This window comes from Lepisma saccharinum, chromosome 10, assembly GCF_977018435.1.
Source record: "Lepisma saccharinum chromosome 10, izLepSacc3.1, whole genome shotgun sequence".
Taxonomy (NCBI): domain Eukaryota; kingdom Metazoa; phylum Arthropoda; class Insecta; order Zygentoma; family Lepismatidae; genus Lepisma; species Lepisma saccharinum.
In genome coordinates, this window is record NC_139238.1 from 677,221 (window position 1) to 694,789 (window position 17,569).

Consider the following 17,569-nt stretch of genomic DNA (forward strand, 5'->3'; position numbering starts at 1 on the left):
TAATTGTAACTAATCACTTGCTGAAATGAGTAATTGTCATGTAACTAAATCAACTACTTTTCTGTATATGTCAATATCATAATGAAACAATTATGATATTCTGACAAATGGGTTATTAATCGTCATTTGTATACTGTTTTAAATATTTTGTGTGAGGTAATGTTTCAAATATAAGGTTTTACATGAAAGTTTCTGAACCTGTATATTTTGAAATGTAAATACGAGTTAGTGTACGAATGGGAGAGGAAAGAAACGTTTACAGGATTCTTTTTGGGAAACCTTATGGTAAGAGACGTGTAGGTAGGCCAAGACGAAGATGGAGGGATAACGTTGAGATGAACCTAAAGGAAATCGGAAAGGATGGAAAAGATTGATTGTGTTGCAGCAGCCATGAACCTTTGGGTTTGAGAAGTCTACAGAGTTAGTTAAACACATGAGTGAAAACGAGCATCTGTAACTGAGTTACCCCTTGACGAAAGCAACTGTATAGCAGTAACTTTTAGAAAGTAACTATTCAAGGATTGGAAATGACCAACTTGGACTTGAGATGAGCGGATGCAGACTCGGGTGTTTAGTCTACGAGATCTCCACGGCTGCTAGATTTCCTTCCTCGTCTGAATCCGTAAGAGATGCAGGCTCCGATGTAAAAGGAAGGAAGGAGAATATCGATAAGATTAGCATCGAAAAGGAAGCGAGAGTCTCTGTAGAACACGAGCCTCCACCCCTCTCCCTACCCAGCTATCCTCTGTCCCTCTAATCCTCCTTGGAGCGGATGAAGGGGAAGAGTAAATCCAGATTCCTGGGAGAAGGAAAGGAACACGGGATGATTCGTTGCTCGGGGGTCGCGTGGATGCTCGCTTCCATTTATGAAAATAAAGTCTCTTAGTCTTTTCGCTGGCTTCAGATAAGGCGAGTCTTCATTTTTCCAGATGCCCTGTCGTCTCTTTGTAGCTGTGACAAAGAGCGATGGATCGTTGATAAAAGCAGTTGGAGCTGTGGTCACTATTACCAATACAACATACATTGGAGTCAGTGTTCATCTGGGAGATTAACCTACATCAATCTTAATAATTGCACCTCCATCATATAACACATACCTATCACCCCTCCCCCCCACTAATTAATTCGATATATTATTCTATCATTGTAAAATTTTTGTATTATCTTTATTATATTATCATGATCATTATGTTCTTTCTTCTCATTCTTTGTTTTCATTAATTCATTGTATCTGTGACAAGGGTTGGTTGAAAGAACGCCCCATGAGGCCAAAACACGCCTGCTTAAATAAAGACTAATTCTGTTCAGTTCTATATCGTTGGCCAAAAGGGCCTCCCCGATGGCGCAGCGATAGCATCGTCGCGGATTCGATCTCGGTGGAGGCACATAGTGGTTCGGATCCAACTTTAAACTGTAGGTCCAGTCTCGATTAGTTAGCCTTACTGTGCAAAAAGTGGACTTAAAACACCAACTCAATCAATCAATTATTGACCAAACTAGAACCTCAGCCACTATTACACTTCCTGCATTAGTACTAGGTCATGTCTTGCTGTTCGAGGTATTTGCACATTAACACTACCTACGTCTGTGAACACAAATGTTAAATATGCATTGCAAATAAAATCGTGTGTTGACTGCATCTGATATATTACTGAGCTTGTTGTACACCTTCTGATACTAGGTGTGCTAACATGTGTTTTGTGTTATTAATTCACCAAAATAATATAAGGGATAATCATATTGACAAAGTAAATGTTAAAGTAAAAACTAAGTGGCTTGATCTAGTAAATACATATGGGAATTATCCTATTGAGTTCTTGAATAAAATTATTGAAAATATACTAATAAATATCAATGTTCTTCCTTGACGATTAAGTGTTCCTAAAAATGTTTTGAATGGTACAAACTCCAAATGACTCGCAGCACACATTACTGGTTACAGCACCACCTTACTAATAACTAAATCTACTAGGGCGCTCCAGTGCTCGGCGGACCTCCGTGGCGTAGTAGTTGTCACAGCGCGCTCCGACGCCAGGAGTCTGGGTTGAATCCCAGACTCAATATGGCTGCTCTTTCTGAGCGTCCCTTCATCAATTTTATCACATCATCGATCATCCTCATCGTTGCAATTAGCCAAAAGTGGCAGAATAGCTAAATAACAAATATCAAATCACGTAAATGTAACACAGCATTAACTTAATTCTAGTAATTGTATTCCGAATGGAGTTTCATTCGAGCGGAATCGGGCCTTCTTTATTATTAGGTTACACAGAGAAAGCACTAATTTAACTATAACCAAGTTAGAAGCCAAGAGATGCATTTCAGATGTCTTAGTGACCTAAGGACTTGAGTGTTGGACTGACGATTTCGCTACCCAAGTTCCGGGTACAAATCCATGGCGTTGTAAGTATTGCCTAACTATACTGGGATGGCAGATATCCAAATAAAGATTTGCTATTAACGTTCGCTCATCGGAGAAGAGTTAGGCCACACACATAACACCATAGAAGGAACAAATCATTTCAGGATTTAAGTATTCATTTTTGTTCAGATGACTGCACCCAACGGTAAAAGAAATAGTGCGAGAATTGTCAATCTTACAATCTGTTTTTGCACAATGTTATGATCATGAATTGAAACAAGCAGAGTTCGTATCACCAGAACTCTATTCCTTAAAACAAAAGACGATATAGTATTATTATAGAGTGAAATAGTTATGGGCCATTTACCTACTATTTCTTTTGCCGTTGGCTGTACATCCTTGATCTTGCAACCAAGTATTTGCAGAAAAAGCAACAGCAAATAAAAATATAAAGATGCCTTTGCGTTGCCTGTTGTCAGTCGCATTGAAATCATTTCCTACGAGCGAAATGAAGTAGCGGTATTAATTCAGTGGCTTCTCTCCAAAAACCATAACAGCAATGGAATAGTGAAAGAAGCTCTTTACACTGCTTTACGGGATTCCATCAGAACATACCGGAAATGACTACTTTTTTAAACTTTACTTTCGCGTCACAGCAATTGCAATTGCCGACGAACTTTCGAATCGCATCCTAAAGCAGAATAGCATGAAGTTATGGAAAGAGATGTGCGTTTCTTTTTTCGGAGGATAAAAAAGTGAGGAACATAACGAAAGTTTTATGAGAAAGAAAGGAAGAGTTGATATAAAGAAGAAGAGAGAGAAGGATGGAGAAGCTCTCAGCATCTTGTAGCGAACAAGAACCGCAAGACTGAAGCACCAACAAGAAGTGCTTTTCCCCTCCATAACGGCTTCTCCTTACGACTTACTAAATGTCTGACTCCGCGACCAGGCTATGATAAATTGCTAATGATGCCGCGGAGTTCTGTTTCGCAGAGGTGAGAAGAACCCAAACAACGTTTCCAGGCAAGATTTCGTCCGGGAGGTAATGACCATTAAGGGGAGACGCACCGCGGGAGCTTTCTTTTTCCACCGCTGGGCGGCGCAATTATCGTCAAGCTGCAACATCTGAAGAGTAATGAATTAGAGGACCCGCAATAAATATTTGACTACAATACTTCTGGGGGGTTTTCACGACTTGTCTTTGTATAAATTTTACTGGTAATCAAGACGAGAAGGGAACAAGAAAAGAATGCATTATTTACTATGTTTCCGTATGAAAAGCGACTTGCTTCCACATGAAGACATATTACTTTCAACCCCAGCTTACCTTTCTCGTACAAGAAACTTACTTACCTCAAAAGGGTTCACACATTATTTCGTCACTAAGAGCCAAGAAACAACTTTGTTATTGAATCACTATTTCCTTTGTTGTTTATGTTGATGTCGGCCTCTGTGGCCGAAGTGCACGTTACGGTGCCAGGGTTCCCAGGTTCGAATCCCGGTATGGATGTTATTTGCGAGTGCCTTCCATCAATTTCATCATATCATCAATCATCCTCATCTTCGCGATTAACGAAAAGTGGCAGAAAAGCAACCAATAAATAAATATAGAGGAACAGCTAGCTATACGGCGTATAATAATTGGAATCAATTAATGTTACTTGCATGAATGTAAGTAAGCCTAAAACTTTATTCATATGAATGGTTTTATTTTGCATAGTAGTAATTATAATTATTACAAAGTACTATCATTAACACAAATGAATAAACTATCCACAGTTACTTGCATATGTTTCATGAGAGAACACATATCCCAAGGGGAGAAAGGCGGTTGATAGGCCTAGCTCGTGAATTTTGGCTCCTACATTCGAAACATTTAAATGATTTTATGAAGAGTTTGAGTTTGTTTTTAAGTCCGCTTTATGCACAGAAAGGCTGATCGGGACTGGACCTACAGTTTAAAGTTGCATCCAAAGCATATTGGGCCTTTTATTGAACCCGGGATATCATGATTACAAGGCGACGACGTTACCGCTACGACATTGGGGAGACGATTGTATGAACAAAAGTAATGCAGAAACCTTGTTCACAGTCAAAAAATTGAAAAACAAGATGCGACAAGACTAGTAAGCTAGGGTAGCTGAAGGCGACGCTAAATAAATATCAAATCAAGTGTTCTGGTTAAGTCTGATTTCCATGAATTCCAGTGGCCTACTATCGTTTCTCTGCAGCTATATGCTTAATAGAGCACAACGACTTCCCATTCTCTTGTTCCGTTTTCCGAATTCCTGCTTGGAAAATTCCTGGTGGCGCTTATTGCAAGTAGAGGTCTCTGCAGACGCACTCTTTGCTAGTTGAGGGAGGCTCTTCCAATTATCAAAGCGTTCTGTTTCTCCAATTATCCCGAACTCCAACTAATTTCTGCCTCTGGAGCAAACGTTTGGAGACCACGTAAACTAACAATTTACAAAAGTAAGTGAGAACGGAAGAAACACAACTAATGCCTGGGGATGAACTTATTGTACGAGTATAAATAAGTTTATATTTTTGGTTTGTTTTCAGTCTATCTACAGGTAGGTTAATCGGAACTGGGTCTAGTTTGAAGTGGGATCCCTGGACTCCTTGATTACCAGGCGACGAAGGTAGCACTACGCCACCGTGGAGGGCTGTAAATATAAAACCCCGTGAGCACAGAGTCTACCTGCTGACTGCGGCCTCACTCTCATCTGCCGAGGTGGGAGATCATCAAACCAGCTGACGTGTGGTCAACACGACGAATCCACAGTTCCCGTGACTGGGTAGCTCCCCAATTTCCTCATGATGGTGGGTGGCCACTGGTCTTCTACACAGGCCGAAATCTCAAGAGAAAAGTTGTTACGCTTCCCCCAGGAGACTCAAACCTGCACGCATCCCGTAGCTGGAGCCCAAAACATGACGTCCCCACTGCCATTGTGCTGCAGGGCAGGCCATAATAAATTTATAAATGTAATACAACAATTCCCCCTTGAATAATGTGAATAAAATACGATAATCTAACGTAGAAAGAACCACATGTTTCAGTAGAGGGATGTGAGACTGTATTGTGTCAATTCACAAACTATTTGTACCATAATTGTCAACTACACGCATATAAACTGTCAAATTAAGTTAAATTAACTGTACCCTCTACGTGGGACCTACTTTACACCCTAACGCAGAACATACCCACACCTGTCTTCCCTTTAGTCACATTTACGCTCTTAACTGTTTTCCCAAGATTTCCTTATGACCTTACACACGCCATCACAGAGGTACAGAAGAGGATATTGTAACTTAATGGGGCACTGAAACGAGAGTAATAACTCTATATCGAGTCATATGTTTATTATGTAAATGTTAAAACAGTCCAGTGTACTGTTCCTTGTGTAAACTACACATTGTTCTTGTTACTATTTCCAGGTGACGGGCATTGTAGGCAGAGCGGACGTCCTGGCTTGTGTATTTTTTCTTCTCTCCTTCCTTGCTTACCACGGGTGAGTACATCTTATTAATACAGTCTCATTTTTTTACGAAAAAAATAATGTATTTTAGTGTTAGACCTCGCGATGTCCAAAACACTCTGCCAATTGTTGAGGGTTTATTCTGTAGCCAGATAAGTGAAATATATCAACTACGGTCCTAGAAGGCACTTTGGAATTATGAGAGTGGATAAATGCTGGATGTCAAAGATGGATGATATCTGAACCAAGGAAGAATTGTGTTTCAGATGCTGAAATTGGCAAGGAGAATGGGATTACTAGAAGACTACTAGTGAAGGTATCAAAGAAGGGCAGTGCGGAGAAGTTTCGAGTGAAATGGTCGACTTGAAGACTCGAAGCAGAAGTTCCCTGGTTTGAGTCTTGGCATTAGTGTGGGCTTTCTTTGTGATCTCCCCGCCATCAGTTTTATGCAATCATCATTCATTCCTAACATCACGATTAGCCAAAATGTAGTAGAAATTGTTAAATTAAAATAATCAGAAATCCATACAATACTATAAACTGTTAGGTCAAATCCTAGTAGACCATTTAACCATCTCTATACTCTTAGATGTGAACGGCTAACAACATATAAAACCCATAAGAACTTACGCAACTGTTCGATCATAATACGTGGATCCGTATACGCGATGAGTTGATACCTTACAGTTACGACTGGGTGTTCCAGTTAAAACTAGCCAGGCTAAAATAAATTTGTCTATGAAGCAAATGCCGTCTATTTTGCACCAGTAAAATGGAGTAGTGCATTGTAAGGTGAACCGTGGTAGGTACGCAAGGTCATCAGTACACACGCTTCATTTCTTTTCATGATCCTTGGCACGTAACTGTTGATCGGATCATGGCTACTTTTAACTGGGACACCGTATATAATGAATCATAGCACTAGAATCTCTCTGCGCTAGAATCACTTGAAATACTGTGTAGAACTGACATATTCCGTATTTTTCTATCGCTATCGTATTCATAGTTCAAGTAAGGACATGCAATGCGGTCCAAAACATGAAATAAAAGCTTACAATCCCACGTTCAAGCATACGCGCTCAGAAATATGGCATCGTAAGAAGAAGCTGTCGGGGATTTAAACCTGGGACGCTGATATAAAAATGGAACTGCCGAGATGCTGTCGAAGCAGAATGGGAATAAATTCCTTCACGATTCGAACAAACGCTAAAACTTTCAGTCGCAGAACATTCTCTCAAGTTTACGACTCTCGGTGCTGAGGAACTCTCATCTGTACCACAAGGAAACCGCGTCGTCATCCTGCATCCATAGAGTTCGATCTTACGCATCACTTTTATTCTTATGTGTTTCTCAAACCAAGTACCGAAAAGTCTTGCCTCAGGCTCACCACGACAGAGGGAAATGTATACACACTGTAGATGCACAACAAAAATTTATTTTCTGAAATTTTCTTATCCAGAAGGTTTCATTGAAATCGAGGGAGCTGCAAAAAAGGGCAACCCCTCTTCCTAAGACAAATAAATGAGAAAGTTTTTACTTTATTTGTCTATCCATTTAACCTTTGTAAATATCATCCTTTGGGAAATATCTGGCATAAAAGGGATAGGAAGACAGGTGACTGGAGAAGGTTACATAATTTAGAACTGCAGAATTTGCATTCATGTCCAGATATTATTAAAATAATTAAATCAAGAAGATTTAGGCGGGCAGACCATATGGCACGAATGGGAAACGAAAGAAGAATTTAGAGGATTCTTGTTGGGAAACCTGAAGGTAAGAGACCTGTCAAGACGAAGATGGAGGGATAAAAGTTAACAGATTGGACCGCAACAACGCTGACAAAATATACACACTAACCAACTCTCTAGTCTTCTTAAACCCAAAGGTTTATGGCTGCAGCAACCCAAGCTTTCCTCTGTCCCTATCCTGGACAAGATCAATCCATCCTTACAGATTTTCTTTAGGTCCATCTCAACTTTATCACTCCATCTTCGTCTTGTCATTCCTACTGGTCTATTACCATCAGGTTTCTCAACAAGAATCCTGTAATCTCTTATTTCCTCTCCCATTGACGCCCCATGCCTTTCCACCTCAGTCTTGTTGATTTTATTATCCTAATAATATCTGAACATGAATACATATTATGCAGTTCTAAATTATGAAACCTTCTCCACTCACCTGTCTCCCCATCCCTTTTAGGTTAAAATATTTTCCTAAGGACTTTACAAATATCCTTTCAACAAGTCTTACTTAAACAATCGTTCAGTGCCTTCCATCGCAAGATTCCAAAACCAATGACTCATTATCTTCTACTAGATTCCAGAAAAACATTATCTCCTTCACCAGGCGCTCCGCAACGGGTACCAGATATTAGTCATTATGTGGTCTAATTCTCTACCATGCCCTGAGCCCCCGCCCTTTCAGACAGGCCGTTATTAAATACGGGAACATATTGCATCGCGGTCTTCGCAGGGGCGGCCTTCCATTGATGATGATGGAGGCGGCTGCGGAGGAAAAATTCCTTCTCGGGAGAAGAAAAATTGCAGTTAATGGTCCCGGAGTAGGTAATAAGGAAGGAGAACGACTCGACGGTGCTGCCGCTACTTACATAAACCACCACCTGCTTCTGATATGAAGCCTTGTGTTCAAGATGCAAGAGTTTCTTCTCCGTAGAAGGGTTTAAAAATATGCCCTGGGGATGGAGTTTACTCAGTGTTAACTCTATAGCATCGTCTTTTGTTCGTTGTAATTCTTACCCAACCCTTTTTTCTTTCGAAAATAAACGCTAAACTGTTTTCTTTGTAGTGATAATGGTGTTAAGAAGCAAATCATTTTATGGTTTACAACCGCTTGCAGAGATAGATGCGACAATGAAGAAGAGGTGAATTGATACAAAGCAGTGTTGTATATTTCTGGTGGTAAAGTATAACACTGCTAAGGAATCTACTACTAACGGATTAAAATATATATATTCTCGAGTCTGGACCAAAAGTAAAAACTAACCAGTTCACCTAAATATAAACGAGTTACATAAAAATCTAGGTTAGTCAGTTCTGCGTTAAGCTTAGCTAACCAAATTTTTCTTTGAATATCCATTCGATCTTTTATCGTCTTGAGAACAAAAAATGTGCCGGTTTTCCAAACGCCCGCTCTCTTTGAAATTCTATAAATATAAAGTGTACTCCGATCGGGATGAAATTTAAATACATTCTAGGTAGAACATTTTTACAATTCTTAATTTTCAGATTTTTTAAAATTGACCAAAGAAAGGTTATCAACTTTGTGAAACAACGTTTTTTTAGTATTGGCTGGTCCTACAAATAAGATCTTGGTGTTGTTTTGAGTATTTTTGAGACTGTTTTTAAAACCCAATGTCAATTCGCACTGCAGAACCGATTTTATGCAAATTTTTTATCAACGGCGTAAAGAGCTTCCCCGATGGCGCAGTGGTAGTGTCGTCACCTTGTAATCAAGAGGTCTCGGGTTCGATACCCGATGGAGGCACATAGTGGTTCGGATACCATTTTAAACTGTAGGTCCAGCCTTTTTAAAAAAATGACTTAGACTCAGAAACCAGATCTTTATACGTCAATCTGTTAACAGAAAACGTGAAGTATATCAGATTAATTCAACTGTTAACAGATGACAATTTAAGGTCTAGTGATAAAGGAAACAGCTGTTGTGTTGATCAGCAAAGTGCTGTGAGTCAGACTTATTTTTCTTTTTAAGAAAGTGACTTACACCACTGTAACTTTAATCCGTCCATTTGAGAAAGTTTACCTTAAGGGCAAGGGGGACAGTTTAGGTCCAGACAGATGCGAGGACCCTGAAAAACACATGAACGGAAAGAGGGTTTGTTGTAGGCAAAAGTAGAAACTCCCTTTGATTAGCTGTAAGTTGAAGTTGTTGCATTTTATCCCCTATAAAATGAATGCAAATCTGAAAATGTCTTATTTATCTTTAAAAAAAAAACACATTTAGTCCAGCTTAATGATCAAGTGCAAAAATCGCTTCTACTTGCAACATGAGGTGCCCATATTGAAATAAATGCACACTTTGTGCGAAATTCTCTCTCTTCGTCTTTATCGAAGTCTGAAATGAAACCTAGAACTCTGATACTTACTCTCGGTCTCATATAAAAGGATCTGATCTGGTTCTCATCTCGATTATTACGAGTTCGTCTTGGTCTCAACTCGAATGTAGATACGAGATAGAGACTCGTATCGTCCAGCTACCACCCAGAAACTTACCATTCCTATCGTCACGATTTACCTGATAAAGAAGAAAAGGGTCGTTAAGTAACGTATCTCACCAACAGCTCAGAACCCAGTTCTCATTCGTCTCTCTATGTTTTTCTATGGATTCTGTGTAATTTTCGATTCGCTTTTCCATTTCATGGGTTTAGCATGAGCCTAAATAATGGGACATCCACGCTGTAACCAGGGTTCGAAATTGGGAACTTTGACTTATAGCGCATTACTCTGACCCCATCTGACCCGGTCAGGTGATGTGGATCAGGAAATTTTCCAGTCATTTCCCTGTTTCTGCACTGCTCTCAGGTCCATCCAGCCTCGTATCAATGGATACCCGGGCCCAACTATGGCCGAGATAACGAATATGTGGATCTCTACCTCCACATCACCCCATATACCTTACTCTGACCGCTCCACCATGGAGGTCAGAATCAACTTTGCCGAAGTCCGTCTGGCATCCCAACGAAAGGCCTCGGGGTTGTTAAGTAACATTCTGCGGGGTGCATAGTCAGCGCGTCGACTCTCGCCTCTGATTCTACATGCTCTCGAGACCACAGCCCGGCGCCGCTGATGCAAACAATTTCAAAATTGCCTTCACGTTGCTGGATCAACAACAAAACTCTGTTATAAGCTCTCGGCTGATATCGAACACGTGTTGTTCGCATCTCATGCAAGAGAAATAGTTCCGCCGTCGGTCGCCAGGGGAGGAGGCCAATATCGCTCCAGCATCGAACGTGTTATGTGGGCAGCAAATAAAACCAATCGTATACAAGAGGCTACAGATTCGACTCCAAGTTGAGTTCGTATACGTGAATGTTGGGATAGAACTCTCTCGGTGGTTAAGGTAGCTTATACTCTATCCCGGTATCTCCAGAGCAATGCCTCGAATAACGGTGGAGAAGGGGAGAAAGTGAGTGGGCGGAGCGAAGCCGTACACGCTCCTGCAAAGGCAGGTAACCACAGTCGCTTTCCACCTCCACGCAATCCCGCTTCTTCGCACTTGTTCATTGGCCGAACCATCTCTAGTTGCTACTTGCGCAGAGATGATTTGCTTTCGTTCTCTTGCTCCAGAGATTCCCGGGACGGAGTATAGTTCAATTTTCCTGTCTATGTTTCCAGCCGACCTTCGTGGCGGTGTTGTTAACATTACGTGAGGTATCCCGGGTTCGAATACAGACCTAAGCGTGGGCTCTCATTGTGAGTTTCCCTTCATCAATTTCACCATATCATCACTCATTCTTGATTTATTGATTTGGTCTATTTTACTTTGCATTTCTTCCACTTTTGGCTAATCGCAAAGATGGGGATAACTGATGATATGATAAAATTCATGAACGGTCGCTCACGAATAATACCCATGGCAGGATTCGAACCCGGGACCTCTAACGTCCTAGCGCGCTAATCACTCCGTCACGGAGGCCGGCCATCACTCATTCTCATCTTCGCAATTGGTTAAAAAGGGGCAGAAAACTGAAGTAGAATAAACTGAATCCATCAATCAATTTTATATTTCAATCTTCTCCTTCGAGATTAACTTGACTTTAAACTAATTGGTATTAAATACATGATCGGCCCCTCGGACGCCCATGCATGTCGGAGCACAGTACAAGTTGAAGATCAGGTTGTCTTGTTCACGTGACTCACGAGATGGGAACCTCACCGGCCCACTCGACGGTCGTTAGTCATTTGTGTGATGTTCCAGTGATTTATCTTCCACGATACAATCCCCCGAAAGGGTCCTGCAGTAAAAATCTAACATTTTGCACAAAGCCCTAACTCATGATCATTTTGGCATTACGGGTCCTCTCGTCCAGAATGAAAATTATTCTGTCAAATCTTTGAACTTCACTCACGTTCACTTTCTTCTATCCTGCTCCCGTAAAACTTTACTAATTGGAACAACTGCAATTTGCATTTCCTTCCCCAACACCAAAGACCACCATTTTCTCCAAATAAGGAACACAATATAGTAGATAGTCAAATAATAACCATTCTCCAGAAGTAAGAAACAACCACCACGCTCCCCGAGACTGAACCAGCGTCAGGCAACCTGATACTCTGAGCAATTAAAGAACTATCGCAGCAATCTTTACTGGTTTACAATATATAAAGCCAAAAATCAATTAAATATTAATGGAATTATTTTAATACTCTTTATATATCATTGGACAGCATAACTCGTAAAGCATGTAGCAAATATTTAAAATTTAGAGAATTACAATTCAAAACATAGGATCTACTAGTAACCGCCCGCACATCTCTTAATTCGTATCATATTTATATGCTTGTTCATCATATGGTACAGAGTTATGAGACCAAAATCGTCAAATTCAATCCACGTTGTAAAGATGGAATGAATGAGCTGCACAAAATTATGAAATATTGCTTATCAGTTGGTTATCAGAAATTACCATGCGAGTCCATAGATCTCCGAAGAACACAAGCATATCGAGATGCGTAATACACACTGCGTGAGACTTTCATTGTATAAATATTTTCATGCTTCTAGATCCAATGGTTTGGGCTGGGAACGTACCAAAATAAAAACGTAAGACCCCTTTTCTCCTCTTACGGGATGATTTTAAGATAGCCCGTTCTTAGTGGGTGCTTTCGTCATAATTTCAACTTTCTAGGTCCATGGTTTTGCGTTGTGTGTTGATGAGTCAGTAAGAACAAATGCTTTTATATATTAAGATTCCTATAAAGCAAAACATACGTTTGAGCTCCCATATCAATAAATAATTCCATATTCATTATATCATGTTCCAAGAGAAATATTGTCCTGGAGGGCAAGAATTGTTCCAATTATATTTGTTGTTTTTTATTTAGTCGTTTTTAGCACGATAGAAAACTGCAGTAGAGATGAACATGGGATGATAAGGTATGTAAATCACGATAAATTCTGAAACACGGAGCGTATGTTAGAGGTGGAAGATAACCTACCACTGGGAACAGCTTTTACGATTCAGCGAGAAGAAAAGGAGGGCGGGGTTGGAAGTGCTTCGCAACGTTTCGCCAAAGGTGTCGGGGCAACTACCAGTGTCCTCCCATAAAGATACCGCCGCAGATAAACTGCCAGTCTTTCCTTTCGGCCGTGTTTATTTCTTGGAGACGAAGGAACACGCTTCGTGTGCACGCCGGACGCGAAACGCCATCAATTTTCTTTCAGTACAATAAACGTCTCCGTCTGGGTTTTCCTCCGTGTTACATGGTCTGTGCATCGCCTTCTTGCTATTCCGAGTGCACACCTCGTCCCTGTGTTCCTTGCAAAAAGGGACGAGAAGACCTCCGTCGACATGTGTAATTGCCGTTTACTACCTGTGTATTGCAGACAAGAGTTTCTCCGACTGCGACATTACTCAACTTAATATCAGCAGAGGAATCCCACGTTAATTTGTGTAACCGCATATAAGCTTCGCGTAAGAAAACTTTAATCTAAAATGATATATGGATTTATGTGTTTACCTGATCCTGGTTGCAATTAGTGACATTCCAAGGTACGCTAGCTCCTGAGGTCTCCTTGCAATTACCCGTATGCGCAGAGAAGATAGCCTTATATTGCACAATACCGTGAAAGCACGTAGAGGGGTGTTGAGGGGTGGTTCCACGCATCCTCGATCTCGGACTAGTAGAGGTGATGTGACCAGCAACACTCTCCGATCATTTTCAACCGTCTTTCTCCCCCTAAGTTAACTATAAATGTGTGGTGACTAAGTCACCTCCAAGATCTTTCTGCGGAGATGTTTAATTCTCCATGCAAAAACAAAACCGGCGAACTGGAACATGTGTATAAGTGTATAAGCCGGCTCGAAGGCCGAAGCTTTCCGGATCGGCCGATGTCGATGTCGAAAAATTACCTTAGAACCCCTTTTATAGCTTTCACGTGAATCTTCCTGCTGTTTGCTCTCGCTGCTTCCCATATATCCACGCCGGCCTCTTTGTAAAAGGGTTAGCAAGGCGTGCAACAACGGCAGGGGTCCCGGGCTCGAATCCTCGTCTGGGCATGAATGCTTGTTGAGAGTGTCCCTTCATCAATTTTACCATATTATCACTCATTCTTATCTAATCCTATATATTTAGAATAATTTAATAGGCGTACATACCCAAGAAACTATTGCTAATAAAGGGTGATTCATATAAAACCAACACATTTCTTTGCTATTTTATTGAAACAAGAATACGTCGTAATTCTCCAAGTAAGTTTCACATGACGCAGGACATCTGGGAGATTCATACATCCTCAAGAGAGTACGCGGCTGTGCAGAATTTGGTAGCTTTCGTCGGTGAAACTGGCTCAGTCATTGCATGGATACAGTACGCGCTTCACATTTTCATGGTGTTTGTTGAGCAACTGAATGACACAAAGCTGCGTAAAGGCTAGAGCTGAGTTAAGGATATTTTCAACAAGGCGGCGCCACATGCCATACATCGAACAAATCCATGGAGCTCCTTGAAAGTATTTTTGACGACCGGATAATTTCCAAGAACCTGTGGCCACCGAGATATCCGGATTTGACAACCCCGGACTTCTTCCTATGGGGTTACTTAAAAGACAGAGTTTACGCCACACGGCCCCATACTTTGGACGATTTGCAGCAGAACATTGTACACGAGATCAATGTTATTGACAACAGCGTTCTCCAACGAGCGGCCAGTAACTTGGAACGACGTGTTGCGTTGTGCTTGGAGCAGCAGGGATGACATTTTCAGCATTTGCTGTAGAGGGTAGTAATCTCCCAAAGTTACTCTACATTTGTGGCATAACAAATTGTGTGTAGCAACATTCTTGTTGAAATAAATTAGAAAGTTATGGGTTAGTTTTCTGTAAATCACCCTGTATTTAGATAACAGCGAAAAGCAAACCACACGAAGATGCACATGAATGCTAGAAGGAATTCTAAGCAGATATAATTCTTCATGTTTTGGAATATCTTAGCGGTTTTTCTATATCATAGCCTTAAGTGGTCTACTTTTGATCTCGCCACCAAAGCCTCCAGATTCTAGAGTCCAGCCTGAACGTTGGTGTTCTTTAGGAGTGTCAGTCGTCAGTTTAATCTAATCATCACAATCTTCTTCGTCACGATCAGACGAAAGAATACGAAAAGCGATGGTAAATAACAATTTACATCTTACTTAGAACAGAACGGACCAAGGGCGCCCGCAGGGATGAGCCAGGGGGATACATGCCCCCCTGAGATTTCTGGAAAGTGTTCATGTAATTCGAGTGGTGAAACTAATACGATATTTCATAACAAAAAATGACACTCCAAATGTCGTTCAACTCCAAGTTCATCACCTATCGGAGTGGGGATGAGAGGGGGTGAAAATTAAAATGTCAAAAATGACCAAGATTAGTGTCGAAGTTTTCGCAGTTGCTAAGCTAATTGGTGACATTCACGATGACCAAACTTGGTACACACATGACTTACAAATCGGGAAAGAAATACTGTGACGGTAAGACACCCCTGGCACGCCTAGGGGGAGGGGGAAGGGGTAACATGCAAAAATGATTGAAAACGACCGATATTAGTGTGGAATCCATAGTTTTCGGGGTCGCTAAGATGAATAGTGACACTCTAAACGCCGTTCAACCCCAAGTTCATTTTACACTATAGTTAGAATTCATTATTTTCCTGTCCAATAGCAGATTGGGGCAATCAGCTAGTATCTTATAGAATTCCCAGATATTCCCATAGGTATATCTCAATTCTTACATGTCTAATAAGGCCAGAGGTATAGTAGCTGATCTTGCTGAAACCTACAATTTGAATTTATGATGATGTATAAGATTTTACATTATTATTTGCTACTACTACTTTACAAATTATAAAATTCAAATTGAATTGAAAATACTTCGGCGTTATATACAAGTTCAGTCTCGAGTCTACTATTTATATAGGAACTGGATTTGCCTTGTTTCCTTTAAATAAGCATCTAGCCTATCACTTTGTACTTCTCACAATATATATATCAATCAGAGTCAGAGACCGATTAATCTACTGTTCTTCATGGTACCTCTATTCCATGTCTTAATGTGCCGAAGGGTACTGTAAAATAATTACAATAATAATGATATATATATAATATTTATTTAAGTGATGAGCAGGATTTGACAACCAGGTACTTCACTATGTCAAAATTTGTCATACAAAATTACAGAATTATAAAGTAATACAGTGGATCCTATAATAATGCCCCTCTGAGAATATAACCTGCGGCCGCCCTTGGAGTGGACGGACCACTTCTACTAAATTTCGTTCCTAGAGTCGTTTTCACGTTCAGAAGACACAATGGGCTCTTATGGGCAATGCTTTTCTTATGGGAAATACGAGCGCGCTGTTGTGAAATTTCTGGATTTACAAATTTAGCTTAAGTAAAATCGGTACCTGCAGTTTTGCAGGAAATTTTGTAGAGAATACGATGGTGAACACAAAAAACTGATAACTTGCTTACATAATTTTAGATAAATTAAAAACGCAAATTTTCTGTGAAAACAATTTTTACATTGTTTTCATTCCTAACGTTGAAACATGCCGTAAAATTGAAGCTTTCATTATGAAAAAATTGACACTGTTTTTTAATTGTCATAGGTGACGGTGGTACTCAGAATTTATCAATACTTTAAAGCATATTTGCATTAAAAAATATTCAAATAAAGTATGTGGAGATTTTTTATATTCGTGCAGTAGAAAATGTCGTCGCTGGCCATTTTTTGTTCTGTAATTCCAAGTAAAAACTTCCAGCGACAAAGTTGTGGACAAAATAATGAAATTATTTTTTTAACCACTCAAAGGTTCCCAGAAATATTACTTCCATTCATTTGGAGTTTCTTTTTAACCCGAACCGCGCGCGAAGTAAGGAGACGTTGTCTGGCCATCTTGAGCCGACTCACCGCAGCATTCCGGCTATCATCACAAAGTTTTCCAGTTGTTATTTTATTTCCATTCAGTAAAAATATGAACTTCATGCAGTTTGATATAATAGAATTGAAATTACTTAAATTTAATAATTGACAATTATTTCCAATGCTGCTGTTGTGATCAACATTAGTGCTGTCGCAAATACACGTTGTTTTCGTTTACATTACTGTCGACATTAATACTGAAATGAAGATCACCTTTCAGTTTCCAACGTACACATAAATTCATAGACACCATATTAACCCTTGAAAGGCTTTCCAACACGTGACAACATATGGGGCTTCAAGATAGAAATATGACATGCCTTGCTTGAGTCATTCGCGTCTTATCAGTTCACGTGGGCCATAACTCATTTGTTTGTTTGGGTTGCAACTTGAATCTAACCCATGTGCCAGGGTCCCCTTACTTGTGTGAGAGATCTGCTTTGGTCTGTTTAGAATTTTTCCCTCTCCCGAAAAAGTGTTTTCAGTTGTGTGAGCTCTCAGTGATTTTTACTTTTTTAAGTGATTTCTGAAGTGTCATATTCGTGCATTACACTCGCGTGTGTAGTGATCG

General features: G+C 40.2%; 1 protein-coding gene across 1 annotated transcript in view; it reads left to right on the plus strand.

Annotated features, from left to right (window-relative positions):
* The window catches only part of LOC145993730 (protein O-mannosyl-transferase TMTC1-like), a 647,925-nt gene that overhangs the window by 262,089 nt on the left and 368,267 nt on the right, over positions 1-17,569 (plus strand). Inside the window, exon 3 of the mRNA XM_083129469.1 lies at positions 5,801-5,874. Within this exon, the coding sequence (XP_082985595.1) occupies positions 5,801-5,874 (74 nt within the window). The remainder of the gene's footprint in view (positions 1-5,800; positions 5,875-17,569) is intronic.